At 53.8% G+C, this 12,500-nt stretch overlaps 1 protein-coding gene across 2 annotated transcripts in view; it reads right to left on the bottom strand.

Moving 5' to 3' along the window:
- Positions 1-12,500, bottom strand: part of LOC118208330 (forkhead box protein J3-like) — a 116,193-nt gene that overhangs the window by 6,060 nt on the left and 97,633 nt on the right. For both annotated transcript variants that reach the window (XM_035382906.1, XM_035382907.1), the window contains 3 exons: positions 8,529-8,657; positions 4,325-4,520; positions 435-839 (listed from right to left, as the gene is read on the bottom strand). In XM_035382906.1, coding sequence (XP_035238797.1) covers positions 435-839; positions 4,325-4,520; positions 8,529-8,657 — 730 coding nt within the window. The remainder of the gene's footprint in view (positions 1-434; positions 840-4,324; positions 4,521-8,528; positions 8,658-12,500) is intronic.

Consider the following 12,500-nt stretch of genomic DNA (forward strand, 5'->3'; position numbering starts at 1 on the left):
GGCTCCGCCCATTTTGGGGTTAATGTGGCCTCCTCAGCCAGGGGAGAGGATCATCTCCCAGCAGCAGCAAAACAGGCCAAAGGGGTTAGAACAAATGCAGTGCACAATTCACCACTAGGAGGCGCAATTGCCTCAAACTTGCCACTGCTTCTTCAGAATTCAGCTGTGCGCTGGCTAGCCAGGAAATTTTAAACATGCAGCCAGACCAAAACCAAGGACCCCAGTTTTAACAAACACAGAACAATGCAGACAATTTGAAATATGTGGATTAAAAAAAATAAAGAGAAAGGGAGACTTCCTGCCATCATCACACGCAAAGCGAATCAAAACTGACGCTCTCGCGTGCGCACGTCTGGGCCTGAGAGAGGGCAGAATGGGGGGATGAATGAAGAGAAAGCAGGCAGACGAAAGAGAGGAAGGGAGACTGCTCTCACCTGCATTGCAGGACATCTGCTGCTGCGCGGGGTGCTGCGGGTGCGACAGGGACGGATGCTGGTGGTTCTGGTGCTGCTGGGGGTGAGGTGCATGCTGGGACGGGTGCTGTCCGAGCTGCTGCGCGTGCTGGGAGGGGTGGGGCCCGTGCTGCTGGGGGTGCGGCCCGTGCTGGGAGGGGTGGGGCCCGTGCTGGGGGGCGTGGTGCTGGCCGTGCTGGGGCAGGTGCTGGCCGTGGGGCGAGCCGTGGGCGTTCTGGGGGTGGGACAGGGGCACCTGCCCGCCGCTGTTGGCGATGCTGTTCTGGCCGCCGTGGGGGTGGGAGCTGAGGGCGCCGCCGGGGGCCTGCTGGTACGAGCAGGAGGTGTGCGTCTGAGGAGCCGAATCCGACGGCAGGCCCATCAGACCTGGGGGGACACAGAGGGCGGGGTCACTGTCGCTGCCCGCCTCACACGCCCCCCCCCCAAAACCCCCACTGACCCCCCCACAGACACTGCGAGAGAGGAGGAACACCAGAGCCAGACAGAAATATAAACTGACTGAATGACATGAGAGCAAACCTCTGGATTATAAACTCCCAGAAAGAGAAATAAGGGTAGATACACTGATACAGCGCTGTGCTTTGTGCACTATCTCCCAGAAGAGATATTAATCTCAATGGGACTTTCCTGGTAAAACAAAGGATTAATAAAAAAAATTTAATTATTCCTTCGTGCTGGCCAAAGTTGTTCCACACCCTGAGAGGAACTTTAAGAGGTATGAAACGAAATGAAATTCAGAGAGTATCTGAATGAAATGGGGTGTCTGACTTTCTTTCTTTCTGCATCTTTCACGACTCGCAAACATAGCGGGCCTGTTCCATTTTTAGTAAATTGGAAGAAAAAACGAAACAAAACAAAACCGACGTAAAGGAGGAGGCGACCCGCGCACTCGTAAACAGCTGCGGCGTAACAGCCAGCGGAACGGGACCTGGAAGCCGAGCGGCGACTCCACGCACGCCCGTCTGCGGGGCCCAGACAGGGGCGGGGCCTCCTTCCCACCACGAACTTTGCTCGATATTCAGAGGGAAGCTCTCTCTCTCTCTCTCGGCGGCCCGCAGTCAACGCATTTTTCTCACGTGGGAGAGCGCAGAGCAGCTGCAGCCCAAACACTGCCCTTTCTCTCACGGCGGGACAAGCGGCCGCCTTGTTCCCGCCCAAAGAGCACCCGCTCCAGCGAGGGGCCTTTCAGAGCCAGCTCGGGACGGCCCCCGCCGCGGCGCGTGAGCGCTCGCTAACTCCGAGCGTGTCGGAGGTGAGCGCTTACCGGCCCGCCGTCCAAACAGCAGAGCTCGGGGAACTTCCCCAGAGAAACCATCCCAGCTCATTAGCCCGTTATCAAAGCCCGGAGAAGCAGCGCGCTTGCCTGCAGCCCACGCGGTCTCGAACCCACGCGCCTGAATATGCATGCGTTCTAATTGGGCTCGGCCGTCTGAGAGTTCTCTCCACTCAAACGCACATGAAAAGGTAGCGCCGCGAAAAACAAATAAAAAAAATAAAAAAAACCCGCGCGAAACGCGCTGAGAACACAAACGGAGAGGAGCACGGACGTGTGGGAAAGTAGGTCGCCCCCGACGCAGGCCTTGCCTCGTCTGCGCGGTAAATAGCTTGCGAAAGTGCTTTTAGGTTGCCGGCTAATCACGGCCTACATGGACAGAATCTGCAGACGGGTGGCGGTTTGGAGGAGCTGGAGGCACACGTGAGTCCTGCACACTGGTTCACTGTATCTCAGTCACTGAAGCCACACAGCTGGTGTGGGCCCTGTAGCTCACAGCTGTAAGGGGTTTGGTCTGGGTGGCAATCCCCCGGGGGGGGGGGGGTGTTTTTGCCAGTACCCCAGTCTGAAAATGAAGGGGTGAAGGGCCCATGGGCGAGGGACCACACATACTGTAACACCCCCCCCCCCATGGTCCTGTGTGTGAAAAGGCTGTGTACTCCTGACTGCAGCCAGTGTGGGTGCAGACTGCAGCTGGCAGTGAGTATCTGCCCCCAGGGCAGAGGAGCTTCAGAAGGCCTGTCCCTTCATCACGCACCGCCTACAGCACAGCTGCTGAACTGAGCTGGGAGCTGCAGCACGAGGGAACACAGCCTGACCGGCTCACAGAGCGGGCCAGTCAATCTGACTGGGCATTCTGAAACATGAGAGACAAAACACTACGGATACTTTAACAAGTGCCTTTTGGGCATTTAACAGATGCACTTATCCACAGCAATTTACACAGCTTACAATCTTACAATTCACACAATCCATTCACAGAGATAGACATGCACTGAATCAGTTCAGGCTGAGTACCTCGGCTCAAGGGTACAACGAGGAATCAAACCTACAACCTAAGATTTGCAGTTCCCTAACAGTTAAGGTGCCAAAAGCACCATTTTGGGCCGCATCTCTCAGAAACATTCAGAAAGGCAAACTGACTGGTTCAGGCGGTGGGGAGACTCCAGAAACAGGCGCAATGTTCTATTCGACAGTTAACAAAGAGAAATCCTGCGGTGGAAAGTGTGAGCTTGCATCTGAAGCAAACGATCATCCCTGCAGACCGCGAATCGGCTCACAGCGTAGCGCAGGTCGAGCTAACGCGATTTCTGTTCACGCAGGCACCTTCGGCGAACTCCGCTATCACTGTAATGCCTGCGCTGCTGCCGCAGACACAGCTCCGGCATGTGGGCAGAGTGCAATCCACTTAAAGAGAGCTAAGGCACATTTAAGAAGACAGGCCTGGATCAGCAGCAGGTCCACTGTGATGTACCTGAGGTGAGCCAGAGGCACTTCCAGTGCAAGTGCACTCCTGGTGACAGCACCCTGGGCAGACATGCACAGACTCCAGGGAAGGCCAAAGAAGGAGGAGGAGTTTGTTCCATGTGCCACTGTGACATCATCGAATACCAAAGCTTCCCAAGCTAGTGGACACAGTGGCTTCTATTTAGAAATGACAGGCCTCGCCAATGTAAACACGGTTAGCAAGGACGTTCCTTGAAAGAGGTAAAAGTGTTTGTAAATATTTGGGCTGAGGGGGTCAGTTCAAAAAGCCTTCGTAATTTGAGCAATATCTCTGCCAAAGCCTGAAGTAATATCAGATATTGCCAAAACAGGACATATATAAAAAGGGAAATGGGCTTATAGAGCATCCTTAGTGTGTTTTACAATTTAATGTGTTTGAATTTTGGGTTGCTGTTCAAAGTGAGTGTTGAAATCGCGGTGTCTCTTCCTTGATTGATGCACTTATTCTTTGCTGGAAGCCTAGTCTTTAAAAATTATTTCAGTGATTAACACCACACACACCCTGCTGACCGAAGGAGTTCACTCCTCACTCACCCTGCTGGCTCAAGGAGTTAACGCTCCTCACTCACCCAGCTGGCTGAAGGAGTTAACGCTCCTCACTCACCCTGCTGGCTCAAGGAGTTAACGCTCCTCACTCACCCAGCTGGCTGAAGGAGTTAACTCCTCACTCACCCTGCTGACTGAAGGAGTTAACTCCTCACTCACCCTGCTGGCTGAAGGAGTTAACTCCTCACTCACCCTGCTGACTGAAGGAGTTAACTCCTCACTCACCCTGCTGGCTGAAGGAGTTAACTCCTCACTCACCCAGCTGGCTGAAGGAGTTAACTCCTCACTCACCCTGCTGGCTGAAGGAGTTAACTCCTCACTCACCCTGCTGACTGAAGGAGTTAACTCCTCACTCACCCTGCTGGCTGAAGGAGTTAACGCTCCTCACTCACCCAGCTCGCTGAAGGAGTTAACGCTCCTCACTCACCCTGTTGGCTGAAGGAGTTAACTCCTCACTCACCCTGCTGACTGAAGGAGTTAACTCCTCACTCACCCTGCTGGCTGAAGGAGTTAACTCCTCACTCACCCTGCTGACTGAAGGAGTTAACTCCTTGGCTGAAGGACTGCTCAAAGACGGACTTGTAAAGGCTGCGGAAAGAGGCACTGAGATCTTCAAAGTCGGAGAAGAGCAGCTGCTTTTCCCGCTCCTGCATGCTGTACTGGGGGGGAGGGGTCTGCTGGAGGCTCAGGGACTGCGACACGGGCTCGGGGTGGCTGGTGACCTGCGCACAGGAAGAGAGGGAGGCAGCGGACCACAGGGACGAGCGAGAGAGGGAGGGAGAAAGAGAGAAGGGGAGGAAAGAGGAGGAGAGAGAAAGAGAGAGAAAGACAGATTAGCAAACACAGAATTTAATCTCCTTGTGCACTCTTGACCCCTAATCTCCCAAATATTAGTGCAGCCGTCTGGCCCCACCCCCCAGCCCACCAGACTGCAGCTGAGGAGCCCACACGGCAGCCCAGCAGGCAGCTCCTCCACACATCAAACGCGTGACGAGAGCGCTCCTGAGCAGCCTCTCAACGTCGCCCTCCGCAGCACACTGCCGTCATTACCGCTCCTCCACCGCCGCTGTGCTCGGGATGCTAATAAGCCAACAGCGCCAGCGCGCCGCTCCGGCGCTAATCGGAACGGAAGCGCCGCCGCGTCCCTCGCCCCGCTGCATCGAGACGCCGCCGTCTCCTCAGATAGAGAGAGAGAGAGAGACAGAGAGCGGAGACGCCTCTCATCTCCGGGCGTCGAGAAACGCCACCGCCAATCAGCTTCAGCACCTCCAGACTCACCTGCGCGGGCTAATGAGGGGTGGGGGGGGGGGGGGACGGTGATCTCGGATGCTCGCGGGCGGACGTCACGCTGAGCGCCGGAGGACTTCTCCCGCGCTCGTCGCCTCAGGACAGAGGGAGGCGGAGCCAGGCACTCCCGCGCCAGCCCCCTTTCATCAGAACAGCCTGTTTAATGCGTTACATCAGCGTTCTGATCGCGCTAAGTGGGAGCCGAGCTGCGAGCGCTCCGGGGCTGAGAGAGGCAGAGAGAGACAGAGAGAGAGACCGCCTGCCGACGCCGGCGCAATGGCGGCTGTCTTCTGACGTCTCTTTCCCGCGCAGGCGGAAAAATAAACCGACTTATTAAAGGATAACTCCAATATTATAACTGCAAAATCCCTTAAAGAAGGAGATGGATTACGATTATACAGCCGCTTTAAAAGGCAGACGTTCGCGTCGTCTCCTGGGACAGCCTATTTCACACACACACACACAAACACACACACACACACACACACACACACACACACACACACACACACACACACACACACACACACACACACACACACACACACACACGGCTTTGTGAGAATTAAACTAACCTTTTTTCAAAATGTCTACCTTCAAGTGCAAAGCCATGAATAACACCTTAATATAGAGATATTTTTTTATGGCCAAGCTAGCTATAAAGCACATGCATGTGTGCTGGATACATACATACATACATGCACCTGTTCAGTGTACTGTTGCCATTTGATCAACACGCTGCCTCAGGAAGGACAGTTTGTGTTCCAGCTGAGTGTGGAAAGCGCTTCAGAGCTCAAGCGCTCGTAATGAAATGAGGAAGATTAAATCTCCGCTGCGGAGGAGCCGCAGACTCCCCTTCCTGGAGGCAGCCCAGGACAGGCGGCGTCGTCACGGGGACTCGGCATCCGGACAGCTGAGGAGCTAGCGGGCGTGATCCCGGCCCGGACGCGGGAGTCACGGGACTTCTGTGAGGCCCTCTGGCCCGGGTTCCGCAGGGACGGGTTGTCCCTGTCCGTCGGGCGGCTCAAATTCATCCAGGAGCCGGAATGTTCGGAAGCCCGGCTCGAGAGTTCTCACGAGCCCGCAACAACCCGCCCCCCACCAAAAAGAGTGAGTGGTACAGCAGAGCGTGTGTGTGTGTGTGTGTGTGTGTGTGTGGGGGGCGGTTCCTGCCCCTTCTTTCCGGAGGAGGCTCTGAACCATCCAAAGCCCTCCTGGGTCAGTCCAGGGTAAGGGCTTACAAGTGAAACATGCTGGCTTTAGTGCAGTTAGGTCAGTACTGGGGGGGGGGGGGGGTTCTCTATGCAGACACCTCATTACGGCCACACCCAACCCCACCCCCTTAAACACTGCTCACTACTGTTACACGGCTCATTTTAGGCTGAAACAAGCATCTCCACACCAGTCTCTGTGATGCTGAAAAGAGCTGATTGACACTAAACATAGAGACAGCACAAACACAACAAGTGCCGTGAACACGCTAGCCAGCTACCACCAGAAACGTGGATAACCAACCATGATTACAGTTACGTTTTCAACAACCATGAGCTGGGCTCGTTTCTTCAAACATAATTAAAAATGAGCACCGTCCTGTGTGCCGTCTCTGCAAAGAAGAGCGGCGGTTTACGCTGATGCCGCGCTGCTGACCCTGAGATGAGCAGAAGCACGGGGAGGAGCAGAAAATGCTCTCTACTGCTGAGAAGCGTTTCTGTTTCCCCGTGGTGACCGACTGCAAGCCTGAAGCGCACATCACCAACATCACACTGACAGGTGGGCGTGGCCTCATCTGGACAAGCCGCTGCAAGCCTGGCTCTGCGCCCCCCCCCCACCCCCCCCCCCCCCTCGGAAACGCACCCCTGCCCTGAGGACACCCCCCAAATATCAACCAGTGTGTCATTGGGCTGCAGAACACGCTGTCTCTCACAGGGGGAAGGGGGGGCTGGCAGGGTACCTGATCCCACACACACTTATAGCACACATACACACACACACATATACACACACATGTACGCACGCACACAGGCGCACACTCCTCCTGCAGATTCAGACAGCACACACCATCGGTTAGGCCCGCTTTATCATTGGAAACGTGTTCTACAAATCAGTGGAGAGATCGATCCTAATGAGGTCCATCTGCCAATCTAACTGAGCTTTACAGATATCCCTGTGCTGTAGGCGCTTCCATCAATATGACTGGAATGAGCACTGTAACTGCAGCTATCGTTAGCAGTTCCGCTCCAATACTCCACCCCACAGCCCATCCACCTTCTACACTGGTGCAGCTCATGGTATTTCTCTATGGTTTTTCATTCTTAGGCCTTGTGAAGGATGTACTCTGCAGGTATTCAGGATCTGTATTTCTGGTCTGTGCTCAGCACAGTTAATTAATGTTAAGATTACATACATACTTGCTGGTCTATGAATGTTGTTAGCCAGGTCTGGCACTATTACACATTTAATTCAGGCGATGCCCTCGTGATCTCCTACGCTGTAAAGTGCTCTGGATTAGGTAAATGAGCCCAATGTAATGTAATATAATGTCATGTAATGTGATGAACTGCCCAGTGTAGAAGCTACAGATGCTAGATGACTCCCCCACGGCATCTATATGCCATGAACCCCCTCAAGACTCAAACAGTTAAATAACTGAGAACCGAGCAGCGGATGCTTTAAGGGTTGTTCGGGGGGGCGGGGGGGGGGGGGGGGGGGGGGGGGGGGGTGGGGGGGGGGGGTTCCAGACATGGGCAGCAGCCTTCCGTGGAAACAGCAGGAAGCAGGCGACGTTGCGTCAGTGACTGATCACTTCCATTTAAGGCTGACGCAGTGTCGCCTGCTCCCGCTCGGCCCAGAGCCATAAAAATTCCACCGGCGTACTCTGACATTAAAAACAATGAAATAAATAAAATCTGCTCGGCATCTTGCATGCGGCTGGAGTAGCTGCATGTCTGATAGTGGAGCATCAATGGGGGCCGGGCCATGGGGCCCCTGGAGCTCTACTGGGGGGGGGGGGGGGGGTGGTCACCGCAGGCGAGCACACACTGGGGCAGTGTTTCTGAGATCACGCACGTGGTGCGGCCAAGCATCTGTTAACCCAACGCTGTCCCACACTGAGACCTGCAGTCGAGGATCCTCCATCTCCTGCTCACTGTCTTACTGTGTAGTGCTGACTATATCCCACCCACCATGATATGAAGCCATTAACACAAAGGAAATACAGGGCTGTACATGTTGTGTCTGTTTGGTGCTTCTGTATCTCACACAAACCCTTTCTCATTCCTGCAGAGGATTAGTAAAACTGAGAGGTGAAAACTTGATTTGGCCTGACCAGGACTCACACATGACCGGGGTGGAAGGGGCGGCGCAAGGGGGGTGACAGGGGCCAAGGGGGCTCTTACTGGGGTGTAGCTGTGCACACAGGGGGAGGGGGAAGGGGGGGCTCTTACCGGAGTGTAGCCATGCACGCTGCCCACGCTGTTCAAGTTGACCGACGCCAGGCTCTGGTCGGACAGGCTGTTGTTAAGGCTGCTGCGCGGGCTGTCGCTGCCGTCCTGGTCGGTGTTGTACAATGCTACCTGAAAGGACAGGGCCCAGCGTGAGCGCGCTCCTCCCTGGGGGGGGCAGGGAGGGGGGGGGGGGGTCTGTACCGTCCCTGCTGCTCCGGGACCTCACAATGAAAGGAGAAGATCTGCCTCCCTTCTGCAGCTGCAGGTATAGCCACACCTGCACACCTGCTGCAGCACAAGGACCAGCACAGCATCACTGTGTTTATCATGGACAGGTATGAGCTGCACATTCTCCAACACACAGACACACACACACACACACACACACACACACACATATGCGCACACTCTCTGTCTCACACACACACACACACACACACACACACACACATGGAAACACTCTCTCTCTCACACACACACACACACACACACACACACACACACATGGAAACACTCTCTCTCACACACACACACACACACACACACACTCCATGAGAGAAGCTAAATGAGTGTGTAATCCACATGTCCGTCTTCAGTGTATGCACCAGCGTTGCGTGCGCAGCGGTACTGTGTGCCAGTCACCAGGTGGCCTTGGCACAGCCCTGAAGGGGAGACTCCAGGTGGCAGAGGGCCAGGCGTGGGCCAGGCGTGGGCCAGGCGTGGGCCAGGCGCTGGCTGCGCTCTCTGCCCTCCTGGTAAAGGGCAGACGGTCGGGAATGTCCGATCCACTCACACGAATCAGGCCGGCGGGAGGGGGGATCCTTAATGCCACCCCATCCTTTGACCTTTATGGCAAAGGATAGCAAAGCAAGGTGTACCACAGACACGGGCTTTCTGTGCCCGCAAACGCATGCTAGCAAACACAGCCTTGGATGCAAATACACTAATACGTCAAGTACTGATGAGTATCATGGAGTCCATTAGAAAATGATCTAATTTTACATTGGGGGGGGGGGGCAGAATTTTCAGACGTGTAGAAAATTATGGTGTTAATCAAGAAGCTCTACAAAACGAGTGCTTGTTATTTTCTTGCTTGCTGTACAATGTTTGGAGACCAATTCCTTCCTACCAGCGCCCGGATTGCATCAGACAAAACTCTCGGGCGAATAGAAAACACTTTTCAAGATGGAAGATAATGATGACAACAAATCTGCTTTGTTGGGTGTGCTGTGTTTCCCGTTCTGCACAGACCCTTTCAGCTGAGGACCACACAAACAGCAGACCTGAAGGCCCAACTCACAGAGAAACAAAAACACAGGACCCACACAAAATCAATTATATATCTTAGCTGGGAAAAAGTGTAAAAGAATTCACCTGGAAGATCTGTGGTATTTTTTTTTCATTTTGTGGTGCGTGTCTGAGATCGTGTGTGTCTGTGTAGGTGTGTGTATAGGTGTGTGTGTGCGTGTGTACGTGTGTGTATGTGTGTGTGCATGTGCGTGTGTGAGTTTGTGAGCATGTGCATGTGCATTTGCGCGTGTGCGCACGCGAGTGTGTGCGTGTGCTGAAGTACGTATGTGTGTGCGCGTGTGTATGTGCATGAGCATGTGCGTGCGTGTGCGTGCGTGCGTGCGTGCGTGCGTGCGTATGTGTGTGTGTGTGCGTGCGTGCACGTGCACACTGCTGTGTAGCAGAGCTGACTCCACACACAGGTACTCTTCCAGGATGAGTCACACAGAGAGAGAAGGCGGTAGAAACACATCAGTGTGCTGCAACTTCTCCAAACTGCAGACCGCGCTTAGCGTTAGCCTCCCTAAAAGTGCGTTCATTAGCGCGGGTAATTAATTTAAAGGCTGAGGACTGAAGGCTTAAACGTGGCTAAAATTTAATTGTGCAGAAGCAGCAACAATTAAAATCAAACACAGAGGGGGCCGGAGAAATATAAATGTTGTGTGTAATTAAGTAATAAAAGATGTTTTTTAGCCTAGAGCCTATCACCGTTTCTATTTTTACTCTGCAGATGAGAGAGAAGTGTGATTTAAAACTCTCAGTGGAACAGCGCAGGTTTTTTTTTTTCCAAAGCCTCAAATCTCAAATCCCCTGTGACGACATACACACACACACACACCGGCATGCAGGCGCGGCACACTTTCATACAGGGGTCCACGCACAAGCGCACACACACACAAATATACACACACACACACACACACACACACACACACACACACATACACATACACACAGACACAGACACAGACACACACACACACACATACACATACACACAGACACAGACACAGACACACACACACACACACACACATACACACACACACACACACACAGACACACACACACACACATACACATACTTTTCGGTGAAGAAAAAGTTGCATGTTATACTTTAGCTGTGTGGCTGTATCAGAATTCCATGCAGCGTCCTGAGTATGCAGGTGAAAGCTCAGCTCAAGGCCTGGACTATGAAGGCAAAAGCAATCCTCACAATGGAAAACAAGTATCTCAGTCTTAGTGTGTCTCTCACCTCGCTTTCTCTCTCTTCCTCTCTCACCTCTCCCTCTCTTCCTCTCTCATCTCTCCCTCTCTTCCTATCATCTCTCCCTCTCTTCCTCTCATCTCTCTCTTTCTCTTCCTCTCTCATCTCTCCCTCTCTCCCTCTCTTCCTCTCTCATCTCTCCCTCTCTTCCTCTCTCTCTATCCCACTCTGGGGGGCGCTGGGGTCTAAGGATGGACCCACACTTCTAGAATAAGATGCACTGGACTCAAATCCTCACCAGAGACACACGGCGTGCCTTTGAGTCTCTTTCACCAGCCGAGCAAAGAAAGATAAACAGAAGACACTGGAGCCGGCGGGACACGTCACGCGCCCCAGAGTCACATGCTCACAAGACCCCCGGGGAGCGTCCTAGCGTACGCGTGTAACGAGGGCACGAAAACCAGCAGCCCCACAAACACCACCGGGCTGGGGTGGCGGGACGGGACGGGATGGGACGGGACAGGGCGCTCCGCCGAGCCTCCTGTTTCGGGAGAGGGGAGGGAGCAGAGAGGGAATTCCTGTGGTTTGGCAGGGCGCAGGAAGGGGCGGGGCCTGAAGTTTGTTTACTGCAATCTCTGCCTCTCACATTGGCCCGTGCCCCCCCCCCCCCCCCCCCCTCACTCACGCTTATGTTATTATTAGACCAGCAGAAAGACGGTGTTGTGGTTTGGCTGTGACCTCACAGGGTTTTCGGCTAACGGCCTGCCGGGAGGGGGACCTCGGCAGGATCGGGCAGGCCTGTGTGGAACCCTGTGTCCCGGCAGGACGGTGTCTCCTGGCACACGGGCCGAAACAGAACACGCCGGCCTCACGCGGCTCAGCGCACGTACCGTCTGGATAAACCACTCTGGACTTCTGTTTTCTTTTTTTCTCTTGCTTCTGTGGTTCAATTTTCTGAAGAATGATGAAACAAATGTGCGCACACACACACACACACACACACACACACACAGAAGCATTTTCCATGTCGAATACTACTAAATTTCTGAGTTCTCACTAGAGCAGGGATAAGGGTTTGTATTTTTTATTAATTTTTTTGCTAATTCTGGTTCAGACAGAAACCCATCTGTACGGAACACACCCCAGACCCCAGTTTACCGGAAGGTTCTTCCCTTTATTAAACTTGCGGCCCACCTCACACAGCCAAACGTACTCCTCGGCCAAAAAACTCTGGAGGGTACTAAAAAATTGAAGGAAGAGAAGGATGGCTATGCGGGGGCCGCCGGATCTCCTGGAGCGGCACGCGGGTGTTAGGTTTTCACTCTCCGCACTTGTGTTGGACAGGAAGTGCGCTTCACACTCTCCTCATTCTATTTCATCTTCAGCTCAAAGGCTCTTCAGAAAGAGGAAGTGACATCACTGTTCCGCCACAGAAGACGAGCGCAGGAAAAGGGGCTCATTTCACTGTAACACTG

Source organism: Anguilla anguilla, chromosome 11 (genome assembly GCF_013347855.1).
Source record: "Anguilla anguilla isolate fAngAng1 chromosome 11, fAngAng1.pri, whole genome shotgun sequence".
NCBI lineage: Eukaryota > Metazoa > Chordata > Actinopteri > Anguilliformes > Anguillidae > Anguilla > Anguilla anguilla.